General features: G+C 45.7%; 1 protein-coding gene and 1 long non-coding RNA gene across 2 annotated transcripts in view; both read right to left on the bottom strand.

Annotated features, from left to right (window-relative positions):
- Position 1: 1 nt before the first annotated feature.
- On the bottom strand, positions 2–20,918 carry VSTM2B (V-set and transmembrane domain containing 2B). The gene is made up of 5 exons (XM_064459486.1): positions 20,498–20,918; positions 19,624–19,808; positions 18,028–18,057; positions 16,647–17,052; positions 2–640 (listed from the first exon to the last, which is right to left on the bottom strand). The coding sequence occupies exons 1-5, from the start codon at positions 20,568–20,570 to the stop codon at positions 552–554; spliced, it is 783 nt and encodes a 260-aa protein (XP_064315556.1). The 5' UTR covers positions 20,571–20,918; the 3' UTR covers positions 2–551.
- A 346-nt stretch (positions 20,919–21,264) lies between these two features.
- Positions 21,265–22,219, bottom strand: part of LOC135314785 (uncharacterized) — a 216,175-nt gene continuing 215,220 nt past the window's right edge. Inside the window, exon 7 of the long non-coding RNA XR_010374270.1 lies at positions 21,265–21,841. This is a non-coding gene — a long non-coding RNA (uncharacterized LOC135314785). The remainder of the gene's footprint in view (positions 21,842–22,219) is intronic.

Raw genomic sequence — 22,219 nt, 5'->3', positions numbered from 1 at the left:
TGTCTTACCTTGTTTCCAATCTTCATTTAAAAATAAATATTATTGACCGTGAATATTGATTATGGTAAGATGTACCTTTTTAATTAAAATGTCTCCCAAAGAAATAATTTAATTAAAAAAGAGAAAGGAAATCCAAAAAACCTAAACACAATAATCTACTAAAAATATTTCCTTTCTTAGGAAGGGCTTTGACCCAACATCTTTACATATTGTCATAAAGATAACTGCTCAACAGTTCGTGCAAAATGAAGAGTCAGAGGAAAGGTTTAAAAAATAAAAAAATTTACATTAAAATAGAGGAATCATAAGGCCATGCACAGAGCAGGGCTTTACAACATAGACTCTGGAAACTAGATGCATTATTCTATGTGGTTTACTTTCTGTGGCATCCAAAAATATGTTTTTCCTCCCCACGTAGAATTTATCATGCTTCTTTCAGTCTCCTTCTGTCCATCTTTAAAACCGTAGGTGTTTTTTTTAATTAGGGATTTGTTCTGCTTTTAAATAGGTTCCTTTTTGTTTGGCTGAGGAGGAGTGGAGGAAGTAGTCCATCAGTGGTTTACTAATAAGTGTACAAGCTTATGCAGTATTAACAGGAAGATATATAGGAGTGGGTCTGTAGCATAAATAGGTCCTGTACCTAGAAAAGAAAGAGACAAGGGAGAGAAGATTTTATTCTTTATCTTTTCCAATACAGAAGATTGAATGCAGAAGAGAAATATAGCAAAGATTTATTTTTATCACTTCAGAGCCAGGGGTCAGAAGCTTAATTTTAATAGTAAAGTAGCATCCTCAAGCTATCCAACTCAAATAGCTTTCTCTTCACCCTCCCAAATCTCACTCCACTTAGGTCATTTTATTATGCATTACTAATGGTATGCCTCAACTTGGCTTCAGCCAAGTTACCAGCAATTGAGATTTCTATAAATACACCTTAATCTGGTATATAGTTTCTTGAGAAATGACAGGTATCAACCACCCATTACTTTAAAGGGAAATGACAAATGCTGCAGCTGTACTCCTTGATTAACAGGACATGAACCCATTTCATCTGGAATGGGAACAGAAAGACCTTGACATCTTCTTTACCTTTCATAGGAAAGAGCTGAATTTTAAATTAAAAATGTGCACACGAGCTGTAGAAGGAACAGAGGTCAGATGTGGAACACATCTGTTACAGTCATTTCTCCCAAACCCAGGGAGGGCAAGACCGCTCCAGCTTCTATGAGGTAAGCTTATGCAGCACGATATAGGGCTGCAGGGGTAGTTTTGTAGGTGCCATCACAGGAAAGCAGATGCCTGCAACCTTATGGCTGTAGAGGGAGGACGCAGCTCTCCCTGGACAGGAGCAGACACTGATGCCTTTGCTCACAGCGAGAAGTGGCATTCATGTCCACACTGCAGTTAAAAAGGCTGTCCCTGCCTTGTATCCACTTAGACTAAGATACTTGTTCTGTTTGGGGTTTTTTGTATTCGAGTTACCTGCACCAAAAAGAGAGGAATTTACTTTGTGCCACTGTGGTCTGGCCCCTCTCCCTTGCGTGGGGCCGAGGTCCACTGGCCACACTCTGCCAGGAAAGCAGGACATGCAGGCACGGTGTGGGGCACCGGTGGTGCTCCCTCTCTGAAACAGGTCACTGCTCTGCTGCCAGGCAAGGGCAAGAATAGCCCCTTCTTATGGAGCAGATCTCCTCTCCTGGTGCAGCCTGTGGCATTGCTGCAGGACAAGAGATTAATGCCTTTCACTCCCCAAGGCCCTGATGACCCATGCAAACATGGCTGGACTGGTCAGCAGCAGCAGCTGTTTGGGTCAGTCCCAAGTGCCAATGGATGACACCTTTCCAAAGCCATGACATGGACTGGTGCGTGCAGTTGTCACCAACACTGTAACATGACAATACAGGGCTGCACACCCATGACCGGTGACTCATGTAGCTGTGGGACATTTCCACAGGGGTGAATGCAAAAGCAGGAGCCCAGTCGGAGCTTTGCCCTGCAGCTGCAGTGCACAGAGGCACCCAGGGAGAGGCCTCACCAGTGCTGAACACCCTACACACAGGAGTAATCAATGCCCAAAATACTGACTGCCACACAGAAAAGTGACTGTCAGAGCCACTTTGCAAAGTGTGCAAGCTTTAAAAAAAAAAAAGGTTTTTGTGTTCCATATCTCTGAAGAAGGGATCAGGCCACTTCTATTTAGGAAACTCACTACAGGCACCCTAATGCAAATACTTTAGTCCTGGTCTCTAGGAGATGTGAGTCCCTCTCAGCTGTAGCATGAGCAAAGGAAATACCTCGAACAGTTCCTGAGTAAACCACTGCTCTTGGGCTCGCTGTTCAGGCTGCCTCGTAATCTATATATACCTCACCAGCAAAGCTAGAGTACTATTATCTAATATGAAAAAATAGTTCACAGTAATGTGGTGTGCAGTTGAGGAACTAAAGAAATGTCCCCACAGTGCTATCTCATAGATGCCTAGACTGCATGGAGATTATTTAGTTATTAAGGTTTTTAATTAAATCCTCGCATGCACAAGCACGTGGCTAAAGGACTGCCTATGTAGCAAGGCATTAAGATGAATACAGGATTTTTCTTTTTAAAGCTGAAAATCATTAAAAAACACAATTAACTCAGGTAACTAAAGGAGTAAGTCATTAAATTCCTGCAAAAAGACACTAGAAGCGTGTGCAGGGAAGTGCACAACAGCTGCTGAAGCTCAGGTTTCTGGCCAGCACATGGGACAGAATCACCAGCCCCAAATATTCTTGCTATTCTGAGGCAGCAATGCAGGAGCTCACAAGCTTGGACTTGCCTTCTCTGCCCTGCAAACCAGCCCTGCAGAGCAGAGGTGCAAGGAGGTTTCTGCCCCTGGGGACCTGCTGGCAGGATAAGCAAACCCCCTTCCTGCACTGAAAGGGTGAGGGCAGCAAGAGCCCTGCCTGTGCTGATGCCAACCCTGCCTGACTTGCCAGCCCAGGAGCAAGCAGGGCTGTGACAGCCATTCCCCAGCCTCGGGGACCTCCTCTCCTCCAGCAGGTACTACCGATCCCTTAAAAATACACAGTCAATTCACAAATATATTATGCCCTACAGTTTTAGCAAGGATAAAACCCTAACAGCAAATCTACCTACACCAGTAAGAGAAAACAGCTTGCTGACTAGGAAGGCTGAAAGGAAACCACCATTTCCTGCCTGTCTCTGAGCCTGACATGCTATGTGCTATCTGAAGACAGACTGCTTATTCACAAATTGCAGTCACTGGCACAACAGACCCATACTTCCAGTAAGCATATCCCCACTTCCAAGCTGTCAGATCGCTCTTCTCACTTCTGAGACGCTGAACAACTGCAAGAACATGACAGCCCAGGATGGTCCCCATGTGCTATTGCTGTCCCCTGTGCTGGGGGATGGCAAGGGCAGCCTGGCAGCAGCCAACACTCCTGACAGCTGCCTGCAGCTCACAGGTGCCAAATTTGTGCCAATTCCACACCTGCCCACCACTGCAGTGAAGATCTGGCCTTCGGTATTTATTATGCTCAAACCTGAGGGTAGGAAGAGCCCATTTTTCCCCATCAGGGCTGACCTTGTTCTTTGAGTGAGCAGGACTTGAGTTTGGGGAGATGCTTCTAGTGGCTCAAAAAAAAAGCTGCACTTTCGTAAGGGTAAGGGTGGAATCCCCCTGGAAACACCGAGGAACTCAACCTGGAGCAACAGGCTCTTGTAGCTCAAGTGCTGTTACAATCACCATACTAAAGGGCTGCAAAGGACACCAGTTTAGGATTGTTTCTGTCTTGAATGGAAAGCAGTATTTGTCACAACTCCATGCAGTAGCTGTGTGCCTGCTTCCCATATCATTCCTACACCTTCCTCTTAGTTTAAATCTCAATGCAGGACTGTGAATTAATGCATCAGTACAAATCTTTTGTCTTCTCCTCTTGTAGAATTTGCGTTGTTTTTAACCTACGTTATCCATTTTATTAATTTGACAGCAGAACATGAGTTCAGAGTCTGTTAATAGAATCTTAGCCATTAAATATATTATTTTTTAAAATATTTGAAAGCAATTATTCTTACTGAACACCAAACACAAGCTTTCTTTTTTATACTGATTTAGTGTTACTCTGCTCTAAGACTTCATGCAGTAGAAGCAGATATACTAAGCAGACTAGAAATAAATTTCCAGTAATTTCTCCCTGTTTAGTTAACTCAAACCCTTTTCATTATAGGTAGTATTGTTTATAAACAAGCCGACTTAGTGTCCTCAATTGTGCTTTTACTGCAGTAGTGGAAATCTTGACTTTTACTTTAAAAATTGCTGCACTTGTAGATGTAAACAAACAGAATGTGGTCTTGACCACTAGAATCTGGACATGTGATCAAACCAGATTTGAAAACAAAGAGCTTCTATCCAGAGACTTTAAATGAGGCGTACACAGTTTCTTACAAACTATAGACACTTACAAGAAAATATTTCATTTGTATTTTGAATATTCATCTGATGTTTTGTTACTGTAAGCTTATTTATCACTACGTAGATTTACAATTTTTCTTTTCAATTATTTATATGCACACGGCTTAAAGGGAAAGTCTACCACTAAGCAGAACAATAAAAAATTGCTCTGTTCGTGTACGGTAAATTGCTCTCTGGCATCACTCATCCTTCTTTTCGATTTATAACATAATAATGTTTTACTGTAGTTTTCAATTTAATAATTTGCTTTGTGCCAGCATTCATCAAAATTTGACTTAAAACAGTTTATCCAATTGAAAACAATCATAGATTAACCAAGTGACTTGTGACACATGGGAAAAATGGGATGATTCTTTTACAAGCCATATTTAACTGATGGCCAAAACCCACAGTTTCCTATTTTTCTTCCTAGAAAGAATCTGAAAAGTCCCTTAATGTTTCTTTCTGAGGTAGTGGCAAAATGTAGTGGCCCATATAATAAAAAGCTGAAAGACATCAGTAGTCTGTTTTCCTCCAAAGATGAGATAACACCAAAATTTGACTGCCTGTTCATGATGGAGCTGGGACCCTGGCTGGCAGTATCACAAAACATTTCTCTGTAGTGGCTTTTATGCAGTGACCTGTTAGCCTCAGACGGTTTCCTTACAGAACAGTGGGCACTTAAAACTCTCAAACCTGTCATTTCATTAAGAGGTGAGGGATCAAATTGACCATATAGATTGATTTATTCTCTCAATCCAGAAACTTTAGACTGTGCTTGAGAAATTATTCTTGGAGAAACTGTTCCTACTATCTTGTATCTATTTAAAAAATAGGGGTTTATACAGGTTGGTTGTCAAGGATCATTACAAGCAATAACCTCCTAGAAAAAATTATCTCTCACTGATATATATTTGGAATACTTCCACTGAAGTGAAGGGAGTTTACCCAGCTTCAGATATAAGAGCTTCTTAGAAGTTTTTAATTAAAAAGACACCTTTACAAAGTCACTATACACTTACTGAACTGAACAGATAATAAGCTCCACCACACTAGAATTACTCCACAGTCTGAGACATGATGTTATAAGCTGCATATATCCTTCCACTCTTAAATACTTACAGCACAATCCACACACTGCATTTTTGCTATCGGGGGGATTTTTTAAAGGCTTGTAACTGGTACCTTAAACTTCCTACTCCTTACCAAGTGCTAATTCTCCAGGATGGTGTGCAGAAGTGTCTCCAGAGCCTGTGCTAACTTTAGCACTCTCTCCCAGCTAAACCCTAGAGCACGGCATGTAATGTGAGGTGGTCTTGTTAAGTATGTGGTACTATGGAAATCTGTGCAAAAATACTACAACGTGGGGTCTCCCTTGCTCCTGGCTTTCAGCTGGCTGTAGACCATCATGTCTAGGCACAACTAGAAACAGCTCCTGAGCTGCCTTTTGGTGTTGCTAATTTTGGCAGTTGTGACTTCCCAGATATTGATAAGCAACTGCATGGGATCTGCTCATCACTGAACCTGCCTAGAGGCACTATGAAAAAATAGTCTTCTACCCATTAGACATTTTTATTGATGATTCAGTGAATTTTGGAACAGCTTTCTGTAACTCCTCTCATAGAAGTCAGCACATGTATTTATTTCCTCACAACCATGCAGGTAGCAATTACTTAGCGACAACTAAAACATCAGTATGCCATCAACACCATTTCCACACTAAATCCAAAACACACCATACCCACTACAGTGAAGAAAACTAACTCCATCCCAGCCAAAACCATGACAAGGGATAGGCTAGTGATCCTGCTTTCTTCCTTTATCCATGCCATCAAGGTTTTTAAGGTCAAGAGTAAATCTTCTCATGCAGCTGGGTGAAACTATGAGCATTGCCCTCCACACCCTACTTGAAAATAGCCACATTCCACTTGCCTTATCCTCACCATAGCCTCAAACTCCCCGGGAAACTGAAACCAGTTTTACTGGCCCGAAGATGCTGGCCAGGGTTTTGTAAAACTGTGTCATCACTTTAGGTCTTAATTACACCTGAGTTTCACTGTTTGTCTACCGTCTCTCTTAAGATATCCACTGCTATGTTCAGGCCTATATTCAGAAGTGAACTGCCAAAGTACCATGTAACAAGTGTAACTGAAAGCCACTCCTACCCTAATTTTGGACGCTCAACAGGTTTTAGTATTACAAATAAGAATCCATTTGCATTTGGAGTCATCAGCACTCCTGAAATGACCATGTTTGACTTGCCCATACCTGTATCAATTTACATGCTGGGCTGAACTCATGTGACTGAACACAGAGGGGAGGTAGAACGTAAGGCTCAATAATTCTACAGAGGCTGCATATAGGGCAGCACAGTGCAAATTTCCAGCATAGGTAGAAAAACAAGTATGTATATTTAAGAAAAATCCTATTCTTTGTAGAAGACTCGTTCTTAATATTGATTGTTCTTGATGTGACAGCTGAAAAATCCCATCTAGGACAAAAGACTTTGGTGTTTTAGTGGTAAACCACAGCATGGGCAGCAGGAAGGCATGGGAACTGCAGCATTTTGAGAGGCATGACAGCAGTGTTAAGGAGACCAGCAGAACCTTTGTTTTCTTGAGAAACAGCATCTTCTAGCTCCCTGAGCATTTCAGTCGACATACTTAACCCCCACTTGGAGAAAAGAAAACCACAACATGGCTAACCACCCTTGAATCCCCTGTTTTAGCATATTCTATGAAAAATGTGCCATGTACATTATATAGTTATGGACAGACTAGAAAACAAAGAAATTGGAAGGTAAGGAGAGAGAGGTGTAGTCATGCAAGGAAATGATGCAGAAAGAAAAGTTTGGTTCTGATACCAAGCTAAGAAAAGAAGAAGATTCCTTCAGCAGTGTTGATTTTCTGAAGTACTGCAGTGGTTTGCTGGAAGTCAATCTGTGTGAGCCCCTGTGGGATAGGACAGGCACAGGAATTGGTAGAGGAGTTGGGTATATGTTTCTTCAGGCACTTGCAATCATTGAGGTGGATTTCTGTTCACATTAGAGCTCATTTCACCTGAGACTCATTAAGGCCAAATTGTTCTCAAAATATTAGGACTGACAATCCCTTTCAAACATGCACATGGTACAAGGATCAGTCAAGTGCTCAATTATCCTCTGTGGAGGCTCCTCCCTTTTTTCTCCTAGATTGTAAGGACATTATTAGACACAAGCTATAGGATTAGATGGACAATTGATCTGATCCAGTTCGACAGTTGCTGCAGGTCTTCATGGCAAGACATTTTTGTATTAAACACAGCTACTAACAAACAGAAAGGGGGTAGTTCGACTAGTGGATTAGATGAATGTATGGAAGTGCATATCAGGTAGAGAGCATGAAATGCTTCTACCTTTTTATAAAGCATTTCTATTTTTTAGGTTACCAGAGAAATATGTAGTTTCACTGTCGATAGGCTGGCAAAAACTCACCTCCCACTAAAGCTACAAGAAGTAGGGATACACAATACAGAGAAGGGTTGGTACATTTCCCCTCAATTTCCCCAATTCCCTTCTGTGGCAGCCAAAGATGTACAGACCAGTTAGCATTCTTACTGAAAGCCTCACTCCGCTTCTTCCAAATGCTACGTTTGACTATGAAAACTGCTGTATTGAGAGAGAGTGCTGCCCCTGGAAAGCCCAGCAGAGCAGCAGCTGAGCCGATTCCAATGGAGCCAGGCGCTTGAGGGACTGCTCTTGGGATCTGTCCTACACTGGAGACAGCCAAATAACGGACTAGCCACTCTAATATCCACTCTTGGAAAGGTGAAGGGGAAACTTCAAGAAAACACCAGCACATGCTTCAAGAAAACACCACGGCTACCTTATGACTAAGTGAAAAAGAAACACTGCTATGGACAGTGTCAATGTAGAATAGGAATGTATCCTGAATACTTAAAGCGAGTCATTCATTCTATATAGATTATACAGCTTAAATACTTTATATTGGTCTGCATTTAAATAAGCCTGTAAATTCCCTCTTTTGAGACCTGCAGCTTTGGTATCTGTGAGCTGATCTCTCCTCACCAAATATTTTCCTAAATAGACCCAAACCATGTAACTATGGGTTTGTTTCATTTCCAGAATTTTCTGCAGTTCCCTGACCTAAAAGTAACTTAATAAAACCAAGCACTATTAATTCACATCTCTCATTATTATGAGAGATGCAAAATTCTTTGTCATGTGATTTGGCAGAAAATAAATTTTGAACTGAAACATACAGAAAAATAACTAACTACGTTAGTGGTAGTTCAGGTGTTAGATGAACATCCAGCCCTACATATCCTTCTTCAGTACTACTACATGAGCAAGTCCACAGCATATTGATACACAGCAATAGCAAAAAGCACAACTCAAACTACACAAATCATAAAGCAATGAAGAATACTGGTAGCAGGGTTTCAGTTACTGAGTTTTGAAGTGAATCTGGGCCATATTCTCAAGTTTTTCATTATAAGCAGGAGGACCAAAAAGCCACGTTGCAAAAAGCAGGTAAGCTAGATATGGTCATGCAATTCTGTAAGTTGACACTTTAGGAAAAAACTCGCAATAAAAGTCACACTGGATGGAACCACAGATTTCACATTCTGTAATTGAAACAAGCTGTAAATATTTGAAACCCAGAAGTAAAGAACAAGACAGTGTAGTTCTCACTTCACTTGTCTTTTAGAGTATTTTTGACTTGATTGGGATCAGGAGCAAGTTGCCAATGTAGTTGTAATTATCACTCCAATCAGAATTACTAAAGTTAAGCAGATCTGAGAGCAGATTATCTAAGGATTTTTTTTTAAAAATAACCCTATCCTGTCCATACTTAATGAATAGAGCTAAGTGCATTAGCAGAATACATGATGACACAAGGAAAACAGCTGCATTGAGAGCATGTGCCTGAAAAAAAAGCAGAGCCTGTGATTTACATAAAAAAGGGATCACCTTTTTGCTATAAACAGTGACATTTGGGGAGCGATCCGCAAATACACAGACCCTCCAAACCTTTCCAATGATTGATTGATATTTGCTAGGTATTAGCTAACTAAAGACATGCCCATGCCCTAGATCTAAGGAAGGCCAAACTTTACAGAATAAGCCAGCAAGGGGTTATTTGGAAACGCTGTGAACACAGGAAGTTCCTCAGTGCCCTCTTTACATGTGAGATCTCCAGCTCCCTGGCATGAGAGGGATTCAGAGTACAACAACAATTTTAAAATTTGTAAGACAGTAAAGTAGTTCTAATTATACCAGTTTCGTGAATTTTACACATGACCAATAAATGACAGGCATGGAAGACGACATCCATTAGAGGACTTACTAACTGTCCTCTGCATCATTTCAAAGTTAGCAGCTGCCCCTAGCCCCGACACACCCCCCCCCCCGCCACCCCCCAAGGATGCCCTGCCTCCTAGCCGCAACCATGCAAATGCAGGGTAAGACCAGGTACTACAGCAACTAGGTGACATCCTGCATGAGCTTCATTAGCACAGCTCCCTTCTCCAGCCGTGCCACAACGATCTGCACGCTGCGATCACACTGAATTCTCCACAGAGCACAGCTGCCGCTCTGCCAAACTGCTCTTCTTTCCAGCTAATAAAATTGCCTTCCAACTGATAACAGCCTAGCAATATAAAATACTCGGTTGTTAACCGCTGTTTTGACAAATAATACCATTCTGCTGACAATCCCATTTTTTCCAATACAAACCTACTTGAACTGTTTATTATTGACTTATGGGACTGCTCTGCCACTATCTAATTTTAAAAAACATATAGTAAACAGCAAGAGTGAACCTGCCAGCATTCTCACTGCTTTAGCAAAGCTAAATCAAAACTCAAAACAAATGCCTTTTATTACCAGCACAGTCCTGTCAGGCTCTATTATGTATAGGAAAAATACCTTCACAGGACTACTATAAGATCCTGGCAAATTCTACTTCATGTTTCCTTTCCAACTACAGACCACCACTAATATCCTTCTCAAAACTAGTACCAGTAAGATTGTCTTGACACTTCTTTCTGCTATGACTTCTAAGTATACCACAAAGTATTAGGGACCTATATAACTCACAACACAGTTCAAGTGTTACTTTATACATCAGTAAAGTTGCATCAGTAGAGCAGCGGTGGGGAATGTATAACAATTACCTGCATCTTGTAAAATACACAGACTAAGTTAGCTCGTAGTGCAAAGTAATGCTCCATTTTGCAAAGTATCTATTGAAACCGTACATAAAGAACTAGCAGTATATGTATATTCCTGCCCAAAATGATGCTTGTTCATGCAAAAAGACACATGGGTGCACTCAGCCTTCCCTCGTACAAATTTCTGATTTTCACACACTAACAAATCAATCTCATACAGAAATCTAGACTATTATGTAGAGCTTCCACATTCATTAGAAAGACCTGGAATACCCCTTTCATTGTGTTCAGTAATATTTTAAAACATTTTTTCATCTGTAACTTGAAGATATTTAAGAAGTTCAAATATTATTCAGATTTCTTCGAGGACACTGCACAAGCTTTAGTAGAATAGGTTAGTACAGTTTTGTCTGTCCTCCAGGGAACAAGCAAGAACTGCTGAAAGGAGGTTACTCAAATAAATTGCATTTCCACAGTATAAAACCACCCTGGCACAGCTTGTTTCTGCCCTAGGTAATGAGGTGACATGGTACTGCAGTTTGTGCTTTTGTCCAGTTCGAGAATTAATCCATATTACACACACACAAAAGAAAATATTTGACCTCACTTGTCCCCAAAGCAGTTTAATTTGCCTAGATATTAAAGCGCTAGTGATGTGTATTTAATGAGAATTCTTTTTGCATGTTTATTATCCAGTGACATTTAGGAGGTCAGCCTGATAATTCAGTTATGGCCTCTGTCTTGCTACTTTACTTAACATGAAGGAAAATGTGATGTGACCCAGGCTGCATTTAACTACAAATAACAACAGAATGTGAGCTCGTATATGGTGTCGTAAAATGCACAGGGGGAGCGAAGCAGACCAAGTTGGAAAGGTAGGGAGCCTAACCTGAACAGCAACGTAGAGACTTTCCTTTCTTGCCATTTTGTTTAATGTTCATCTACCAAAGATAAACAAGCTCCACGGGCTATTTCTCAAGCTAGCATGCAGCGTCATTCAAATTTGGGCAAAGCCAGGAGAGCCCTAGGCCCTAACCCTTACCCAAACGTAATCCAAACTCAACCACAGCCACTCCAGAGGCCCTCTAACCAGCCACAGCTTGTTGTGCTCAAGAAAACAGTGTATTCTTGACATTTACTTTCCTGTCTCTAAGCTGTAAAAAAACACCTTTTGCTTCCCAGTGCACGATGGAGATCTAACGCTCTCCCACCACATGGTCTCCTGCCTCAATGCAAGTTGCCACAGCTTGACTTTGCACATGTACTGCTCTGAAGAGCACCACCAGGAGCTGCACATGCACAAAGACTGCAGAATTGGGACCCAGTGCTTTATTATCTCAGGCCACGTAGCCCACAAGCAGACTTCCTTCTGCCTCAGACATAAAAGGCGCTGTGGGGAGGTGAGAGGGATAGGCGTGAAGACTTATTTTCTTCTGTGCTGTGAACACTTCATCTCTGCATAACACAAGTCTCTCTGTGTCCTTCCTAGAGCGCTCTAAGCATAATGAAGCACAGTTTCTTGTTTCACACTCCCATCTTTGTTTATTTTAGAGCTTTCACTTCATAGCTTTGAGGCTAGACATCAAACAAATAAAAGGGAATTTGGAAGCTGCAATGTCTGATCTACATTCTGCTCAGAAGTTAAACTAAAAATTGTCCCCAAGCCAATACACAGGCACTCACTTTGGAGACCATTTGGTAGGGTATAATACAGCCAACTTGCCTCCCAGAAGGTCAGTATGAAGATCCTTGTTTATTATTTCACCTATCAGATGACAAAGTTAGTCTCACAACTAAGGCACTGGACTTAAATTGAAGAAATCTGAAATTAAGTTTTCATATTTAATTTCACAGCTGCCACACACTCAAAGTCAATCATCACTCTTCCTGCCATTTGTCCATCTCATCCATTTGGACTACAAACTTTCTGGGACACAAACACTGCGTGCCTTGCTCAGCGATGTTCCTATATCCCCGCTAGTTACCCAGCAAAAAGGTAAGAACACTTCCAAAAATATTAACACTTTATGCACTCTTTCACTTGCTCACCCTAATTTTTATCTGCAGCAAAAGATTCCATTTGTGTGTAAGTATTTAAACTAAAAGCTAAATATTATTTTCATTTACAACCATACGGACAACAACTCCTTCTCTGATGGTATTAAACCCAATGATCTTACCAGCAGACCTTTGCCTCCTTGCAGCCTAAGTAACATGTTCTCAGTTTCCACTTCAGTCTACCTTACCAGCAGACAAACATTAATCTTTTTGACTCTCGTAAGACCACAGCACTAAGTTTTTATATGGTAGTTTAAGCATTACAGACAAAATTCTGTTTGAGTAGCTAATATTTCTGGCATATCAGGGAGTTTTCTGTTACATTGGATCTACTCCCTTATATACTGTAACGCTAATAACAAATTTCTACCAAATACAATTTCAGATGACATGTCCAAAACTATGGATTTTCTATTTATACGTGATTTGTCAGAGGAGACTTTATGCTCTTAGAGAACCTCAGTAACAGACACATTTAGTCTAACAAGTTCATGTTTCAGTTCAACTAGAAGATGTAAAGAATCACATTTTTCCACGGTGCATGACTATGACTCCAGCTGAAGTCAACAGGAGCCCTGCAGGCACATCTAAAAGCAGCATTTGATCTATTATCACATTCATTGGAATACGCGCACATAGAGGGCCTGTCTTACTACACTGAACATATTGGGAAGATTTCCATTACAAGGAAAATAGGATTTGAGCCCAATTCATGCAGAACACTGTGGCTAGTGCCATGCCATCAGCTTTTAGACAGAACTCTCCAGTATATTAAATTAGACCGTTTCTTAATCAGTGATGGCAAATCCATTGTTTGAACACATTTCTGCTTTTATACAGAGGAAACAACCCCATATACAATGAAAGACTTACAAATGCTGAAGACTTTTGCAAGTAAGTATATTAGATTATTCAATTATTATAGACAGATTTGGTGCAAGTACTTATTTGTATGTGTGTTTTGTTAGAGAGCTCAAAATAGGATAATGAAGCACATGTATTATGCTGCTATGTATATATATAATTCATACAGCAGTGCAGGGGTCCTGCAGTTGCATACACCTATGTGAACAAAGATTTAGTTTGATTTGATGGCCCTACTGTATGGAAAACCAGCTACAATGCTGCCTTGAGGGAGTGGACTCAAAACAAGGCTTCTAGTTTTCAGAGGGAAAAAAGTATTTCCTATAAAAGACTGCATTCTTTACAGAGAAAAAATAATTATTGTAACTCAAATAGCTCTAAAGAACACCATTTTATCATACTGATGGGAAACTGAAGCTCAAGGATGTAATTTTCTTTTAAGAAGTTCTGAAGAAAGTTTAGTGCTTATCCAACCCAAGTGACAGCACTGGAGACCTGAGTCTTCGATTTCCTCACAAAAGCATGCGCTATCCCTGCAAGTCCTCACCACACTGAATTCCACATTAGTATTTTAGCCACATACCTTTATTCTGGGTAAGGAGCAACACTTCATGTCTAGGGGAGATAAATCCATTTCTTGCCTCTATACCAAGCTGTCTCTCTCCGCTTCAAACCAACTGGCTGGTCTGGACAGCCTTTCTAAAATACACAGGTAATGGGGACTGGGTACGGCAACCAGCAATCTGCTTCACAAAAACAGCCAGAGAGACATCTCATGGTAACAAGTCTCAGTTCTGGTCCAGAAGGCACCTGAATCAGTAACTTTGAGGGCCAAGTCTTTCAGCTGATGATCTACTGAGCCATGTTGTGGCTCATGTTTTATTGGCAAGTAATTACAGGCAGCTCCAAACTGCCACAGGTATAGAAATTACAATAAACCAAGTAGAAGCCTGTTTTTCAGGGGGTCTTGATTCAAGCAAGAGTGAAAAGATTATTTTTACAGAGGACTATACCAAAATACAAAATTAGTTGCCTCCCCCATATGAAGAAAAAAAGCAGTTGCTAATTTATACCTTCTTAAGTCAGTACTATGAACAAGGACAGGAGTCCCGTCCTCTCTACACTGACTTCACCTTTCCCTGGAAGAGAAACTGCCACGGAGTGGCACTGTTCACAGATAGCAGTGTGCACAGAGGAGATGTCACTGCAGGAAATTTTAGTTTAGCCTGTTTTGTAGCCCTCTTAACATCAGTCTCCATCTGGAGATCCCCACAAAGTATTTTTCTGTATTTCGCTACGTTTTTCACTGATTTAAATAATTCCATTATCTTCACTGCTAGCCACAATGCTTATAGTTTATTTTCAGAATTTAATCCAGTCTACAAATGATGCAGCAGTGCCACATCCCCAAACCACAGACTTGTAAAAAATCAGGATAGACAGCAGTTTAGATGGTCTGGGCAGGGGGTCTTGCCCTAACAGACATTTGTGACGTGCTCTCTTGGCAGCACATACTCACATCCATCTGCTGAGATGGAACTGAGCCCACTGCACTTTCATCATCCTGTTTGTAGTTCACAAGCACCACATAAGCTCTGGGTTCAGTAGTCAGGGCACACAGCGCTGCGAATCCTAAACCTAACTTCTCGTCAGCATGGAAAACGTTACTAGAATTCTCACTGTGGGGGACTGGAAAGAGGAAACACGAAAACAACCACCAGCCCTGGGCTCCTAGAAGGAAAGCAGATCTTTCCAATAGGAAAACAACAGATCATGAGCATTACAGTGTTTGGTTTGATTTCTTATGGTCAGTGAATTTAGCAAAAACAAACTGAACTTTTTTATATGCCCACAGGCAACTGCAGTTAGACCTCAGGAATTACTTTGTCTTCCACTAGATGCCAGTGAATAGCCACGTTAGTCTTAGGAATGACAAGGAGTAAACCCTAGTTTTCACACATATTTCTACATGAGAAAGGAACTATTTAGAAAACAGCGAAAGGTTGCAGCCAGATAAAACACAGCACCTATAAAATACCAGCAGGTCACAGTGACCCACATACAACTGATTTCCATTACTGTGAGCCAAAACCTGCAACTGCTTGCCCTGAGAGTGTGAAGAGGTATCAGGAAGAAGTGTGAACATTCCTGCATGAGGATTATGAATCTGCATCAGAAGAGACTCAGCAGAGAGGGGAGCTCAGGGCTTTCCCTACACAGTCAGTGGCATGAAATTGTTTCCCTTCTTACACAGATAACTTGGCAGGGACATTTGTTCAACGTTAGCTAAGTGACAGTGGCTGAGAGGGGAGCTAAAGCCCAGGCAGAGCAGCACCACACCTCTGAAGCTTGGAACACCTTTGCAATTGCAGATTTAAGACTCTCAGTTCTTTGTCCCAGACTTTGCTGTCATTAGTGTAAATATAGGTTTACAATGGCCTTCTCCAGCTAGCTGTAATATGGTAATGTGGCATTAATAACATAATACAGTATTAACAGACAGACAAGCAGTATTAGCACGTTTACATTTGCAATCCATTATAGAGTGTAGCATCTCCAGTTCTTATCCTGCCAGTAACTCAGACGTGGAGCTCATTACACAACAATACCCTTCCAAACCTGCATCCTGCTCCGCATGCGCCCCATGCCTATCCAGGGCAACCAGCCCTGGTAACCACTCACTGATTTTAATTCTCCGCAGAACAGCCATGGCATTTCGCTCACTTGAGACTGCACCTACTGTTTACAACGCCACGTCCAAAAAGCGGTAAAAGGGACTCTGAAAGCAGGCCCTCCCACAGCCCCTACCGAAGGGCAGCAGGTCCCAGCCTCGCGCTCAGACCTCCCTCCCCAGCCCCACGCCTCTGTGCTACCTTCTGACAAGGCAGGGCGTGACGCACCGGCCCTGGCTTTTGCGGTACTTCAAGTACATCTACTTAGAGACGTGGGTGCAGTTATTTAGCTTTAGCATCGTAGTGCCGGTCCCACCCGTGACAGAGGGGTCCCGCGGTGCCCGGCCCTAACCCGAGCAGTGGCACTCGGGGGGGCCAGCCCTGGCAGAGGAGAGGGGCGCACCACCGCCCGCGCCCCGCGCCCTACCTGACCCGTGCTGCTGGCGGAGGATGACGGCCTGCCCGGGCGGCGGCGAGCCCGAGGAGGCGGCGACGGTGGCCGAGGCGAAGGCTGTGGGGACAGCGGCGGCGGCCCCCGCCTCGGCCGGGGGCGGCGGCGGGTGCTTGCCGGGGCCCGGCGGCGGCGTGAGCCGTGCGGCGGGGCCGTGACGGCGTGAGCCCGCGCCGCTCTGGATGTGCGAGACTGCCTCGGCCGCCTGCACGTCAGGCGGCGCGAAGCGGGAAACGACGCGTAGCAGCGCTTGGGCCTTGTGCTCCTGCGTCTCGTCGTCGCTGTAATCCGCCACGCGGCACTCGTAGACGCCCTCGTCCTGCCGCCGCACGCCCGAGAGCCGCAGCCGGTGCGAGATGTCGTTGCCCTGGACGCGGACCGTCTGCAAGAGAGCGCAGCGCCGGGCGCCGCCTCAGCAGCGGCCACCGGCCCCCTCCGCCGCTTCCCCTCCTCCCCTTCCCTTCCCCCGCAGCGACCCTGCTCTCCGCGGGGCGGCCCCGGCAGAGCTCCCTCTCGCCCCAGGTACGGGTCCTTCCTTTGCTGTCAGGAACACCGAACCCGGGCTAATTCCGCCCCCAACCGAATGCACAGGGGCTCCCTGCGCCCCATCACCCCCACGCACCCCCCGCCGTGCCCGCCCCCAGCCTGGGGGTCCCTTCTCCCGCCCAGTACCGCAGAGACCCCCGCAGGCATCCCGTCTCCCAGGCAGCCTCCAGCCCGCACGAACCACCCTGAACCCCGCACCTGGGGAAAGCCCAGCACCCCGGGGGTCTCCTGCTGTGGAGTGCCAAGCCCTGCGGGTGCAGCGCCCCCCGACCGGGCCGAGAGGGTGCCCTACAGTCCCGGTGCACCCCCCCTCAGCGGGAGGGACCGGCCCCGGCTGCGCCTCAGCACCGCGGGGAAGGGTCGGCGCGCCCCGGCAGCCGCCGCGCTGGGACAGAGGGAAGCCCGGGCCCGCATCGAGGGCAAAGGGGCTCCTTTCCTGCAGGACGGAGAGAGAAGGGGGTCACCACAGACGACTGGGGTTTGCACAGGGATGGGGAAAAAAAAGCAAACTTCTCTCCTGATCCGGCCCACAGTCCTCTTCAAACGTGGCTAAGAAGGAGCTGTAAGGCAAGCATCACCTCTCGATTGTGAGGAATGAGACGTGCCTGCTAAACCAGCAACAGATGGTAATGTTTTGACCAAGCCACGACACGCCGAGGAGGGGAAATGTGCCACACTCCTGCCATGCTGCAGGAGCAGGGCTGCCAGTGAGACCAACTGCATTCGCACGTCAGGAAAGGAAGGGGACATGCAGTAAATCCCACGTGTATGGGAAGAAGGGGGTGCACCACCCAGCTCAAGCTGCACTTACACTGATTTTGGTTGCATCCTTGTTCGTTACCTAAAAGAACAGGAAAAAAGAGGGATTAGACTCAGCTCTGCCAGCACCTGGACAAGATGCTCATCTTCTCACCCCAGTGCAAGGACAAGACAAGGACAGACGCAACTTTCTCCACTTGCTGCTCACACAGCCCATGCATGGCTGGAGGGTACTTCCACGGGCAACAGGGAAGGCAGCTTAGCTGGGGGGACTGTTTTGGTAAAGCTGCTGTGATACCCACAGAAGCACTGCCTTTACCAAGGGTGCGAACAGCAGCCAAATAAATGCTTGTTGCATGCTGTGGTGCTCACAGGCACTGACAAACACTGGGGAAGATGCTTCACCAGCAGCATTAGCACAGCTGTGAGGTCCTTGGGCAGGCTGGATCTCACACTGCTCAGGGCACAGCTTTGGTCCTGAAACATCCTGGGACCAAGTATCACTCAGCAGGTTTTGTACTTGGTTATTTTTTTGTCTCCAGCCAACTACTGTAAACCTAAGTCATGCCTCAGATCTCACTGATGCGCCTCCCAGGGAGATGGTCATCATTCTCCAGGCATGCCCTGTCATCATTTATTGTAAAAGCAACTCACAGTTTTTATATAAGGTTAAAGAAGGCACTTAAATCCAAGCGATTTATTTCCCTGTCTGACAACTGACTTACACTTTCCTCAGCTAGGCAGCATTGCATTAGCTCAGCGCCTATATGCTTTGCATCTCTATTTGAGCTCTGCAGGAAAACAAGCGTGCTACAGAGAGGGGAGCTGGCACAGGCATGCAGGCTGCCACGGGGCACCCTGCCGGTGCAGGGGCTGGGGGGCTGGAGAGGATGATGTGCCCCGTGCAACAGTGCAACACGGCCTGAAAATCCTGCTTCACCCCACTCCTGTAGCACCAGCAAGGTGTCTTGTGCTGGGGGGGAAGCTGCAGAATGAACTGGCTTATGTTGGGGAAATGCAGCTGAAAAATTTAGATTAGAGCCTACCATCACACCAGGCAGCTTGCTAGGGGGAGGGGAAAGGACAGACAAGATTTAACTCTGCTTCATGCATCCGACTGTCCAGATTCGGACACAGATGCGTACATGTACCCCAAGAAATAGTTTGCGTTTGGGTATGCAGAGTGATACATATTTAACATACCAACAGAGAGGTGTTCCCCTCATGCCTTTCTTTGCTCTATCAGCAAGCAAACCTTTTACAATGATTGCAATGACGTCTCCAACCTTTTCCAATGATTCCTAGCTCAGCCTACAGAAGCACTGTTTTTCACTTGTCCCCACTTCATACTACAGCTGTTTTTGACTGCCTCTCTTGGGTCCTCATTGCTAGTTTTGCAGCGGGATATTTATTGCTTTCTATTTGCAATCCTTAAAGTACTGACGTTTCTTCCTGAGGTGAAGTCCCCCACGGTGCATGCCCTGTCCTCCTCTGCTCAGGGAGGTCTCTGGGACGCCGACACTTCCAACCACTCACTGGCACTGGGTAGAGGAAGTGCTCTCCTCTCTGGGACTGCTGGGTTTATTTTGAGCACCCTCTGAACATGTTGCACTCGATGAACAGATACATCTCCATAGAGCTGTATTACCTTGCTCCTGCTGCCGGGGACACTGATGGCTAATTCGTGTGCAAGTTCTCTGGCTGGTTCTTTAAGGTACCACCACTGGATTTCCAAGGAGTAAGAGGTGGATCCGCTGGCTCGGAAAGCACAAGGCATCTCAATATCATCTCCCTCCCTAACAGTCACATCTTTGGGAACTTCAGTAAAGGTAGCTAGGAGGGGAAGATAGAGTTACAAGGGCTGGTTAATGGGAGAGGTTAAAAGACAAGATCAGTCTTTTTAAGCGTAAGGCGAGCTGTTCCAGCTGAAGGGCTAGGCGCTGACAGAGACACGGGTTTCCTGTAGTCTGGTGATCACAGAATAAGCGGAGCATCCAGGATTGCGCACCCGGGGCAGGGCCGATCCGCTCCCCGCCACCCCGCAGCCGGGGGCCGCGGCTCCAGCGGAAAGGGAAAGTTCGAAGAGTATCTTAAAACCCCCTCGTCCTCCCAAGAAAGCCCTCGGCTGTGTACAGCGACACCAGTGTCCCACCGCCCCCTCCCCCAGACGTGGCGCGGGAACTGTCCCGGGCTGCGCGCCCGGCCGGCCCCGCTCCGCGCCGGTGGCTGCAAGGCGCCGAGCACGCCCCGCCGGCAGCTGCGGCCGCAACAGTGCCACCTTGTTCTGCTAAAAGCCCCCCCACCGGCAGCGCTCCCTGCCCCCAGCCAGCGATTCGTCTACAGGAAAAAGCAGTGGCAAGGACGGGGCTCGAAGCAACTGCTGGCCGGAGCGAGGCGGCTAGCGCTCAGCTGCGGGCACGGCGGCGAGCCCCGCAGGCATCGGAGGCCCCGCCGCCTCCCGCCAGCAAGCTGTCCCCGGAGCGGCGGCTCACCGCGGGAGGAGGCAGAAGTTTCCTACTCACCGGTGACGATGAACAGCAGAGGTGCGTTGAACATCAGGGAACAGAGGCTGCAGAAGAGCCCCCGATTTTCCATCTCATCTATGTGGGCTGCGGGCGGGGGCCGGGCTCGGGGCGCAGCCGGGCACGCCTCAATCCATCGCACACATCGGGGCTGGGTCAGGGCTTCTTCCCAAAAAGCCAAAGCCACCCGACTAACCTCGGTGCGTGGGGAAGCAAATATAAAATCCACAGCCGGCTGCTCAAACTCGCTCGCAGGTGGAAGCAATGTTCCTGGGAATGATGCAATCAATCTCGTCCCGGTTCTTTGCTCCCCCACTCGCCGGTGCTCCCGCCGCCGGCGGGATTCAACTGCCCTGCGCTGAATAGGGGCTCCCGCTGTCCGCAAGCGAGGAGGCGACGCTGGGCTCCCCTCCGAGACCCATCACACTGACAAGTCCGCTCTTGCAGCTCGCAGGAAGGTCTGGCGAGGCGGCAGGGACGAGCCTCCCCTCTCCTCCCTGAGCCTGGGGAGCGCCCGGCGCGTTCCCGTCGGGGGCTGGGCTCTGCCCCAGCACGGGCGGCGGCTGCACGGAGGAGTCGCTCCGGCACGTCCGAGCCCTCCCCGCCCGCGCGACGAGCGGCCCCGACCGCAGCTGCACCCGCGGGCCCCGCCCCCGCCTCCACGCTCCGCACCGCCCACAGCGGTAGGACCCCGCCTGGCGCCGCCCCGCACCCCGGCGATTTCCTGTGCAAGCGAGGCCGGCGGCGCTCTCCACGTGCATCTCCCACTTTTCTCAAGACCCCAGACTCACTTTAGGCCCAACTACGACGCACTTGAAAGAAGAGCAGCGACCTGCTCTTTGCGGGCGCGCCTGGCTCTCCTCTCAGGGTGCGTGCCCGAAGTTAACTATTCAGTTGCTGTCAGGCTTCCAAACTTGCTATGTTTACTACTTGTTAAAATACATTAAGGAAGACAGCCCCCACTATCGATTTGGAATACAGTATCATAAAAAGAGAATGTTTCTGTGGATCAGCTGTTTCTCAGGCAAATGTCCCAATTAAAAAATAGAAGCGATCAAGAGTCAAGTCTGTAAAGTCATTACAGTGAGTTACGATCACAAGCAAGTTTGATTTTTGCAGTAAGTAATGTGAGGGAGCTGTATTTTAATAAATTTGAGGTGCCTTTCTAAAATCTGTGCCTTTTTTCCCTGAAATTTCATTAAAAGTCACCATTTTATTCAGCCGCAACTTCATTTAATCACTGGGATGGCATGGGAAGTGTGTTTTATGATCTGCAGAACATTTCCGTTTATTTTTAATGTCTTCATTCTGTACCAGAATGCAAAGTTGGATGCATGAAGACTTCTGTGGAACAAATTATTCAGAAACATTAACTTTTTTAATAACTAAATGGGACCAATTTTTAAATGGGTCCTAGTATCTAGCTTCCCAGCCACCTCCCCACCTGGCCAGACAGACTGCTTAAGCAGTTGGGCCAGACCAGCTGCCGGCTCCCTGCTAGGAAAACGCACCCACACGGTTTCCACCAGGAAGTTTCAGTAAAGTTCACATGATCCTGAAGAATACTGAAACTGCATAAAATCAATATTTCCTGATGGAAATTTTTTTCTTAGGAGTCTTTTCAGCCATTCCTATTGATCATATCATGATTTAAATCCTACAACAGTCCTGTGGCAGGTCTATGACAACTTGCCTGAAGAGCAGCTCCTTGCCTTCCTTCAT

Source organism: Phalacrocorax carbo, chromosome 8, assembly GCF_963921805.1.
Source record: "Phalacrocorax carbo chromosome 8, bPhaCar2.1, whole genome shotgun sequence".
In the NCBI taxonomy this organism is placed as follows: domain Eukaryota; kingdom Metazoa; phylum Chordata; class Aves; order Suliformes; family Phalacrocoracidae; genus Phalacrocorax; species Phalacrocorax carbo.
The sequence above is the reverse complement of the archived record's forward strand: the minus strand, read 5'-3'. Positions and strand labels throughout refer to the sequence as shown.

Excerpts from the sequence above, each read along its gene's own strand:
- VSTM2B (XM_064459486.1), bottom strand. The coding sequence starts at position 20,570 with ATGGAAAATCGGGGGCTCTTCTGCAGCCTCTGTTCCCTGATGTTCAAC. Across the intron at positions 18,058-19,623 it reads TCCCCGGCAGCAGGAGCAAG|GTAACGAACAAGGATGCAAC; the intron begins GTAATACAGCTC and ends CTGTTCTTTTAG. Across the intron at positions 17,053-18,027 it reads AGGATGCAACCAAAATCAGT|ACGGTCCGCGTCCAGGGCAA; the intron begins GTAAGTGCAGCT and ends GCTCTCTTGCAG.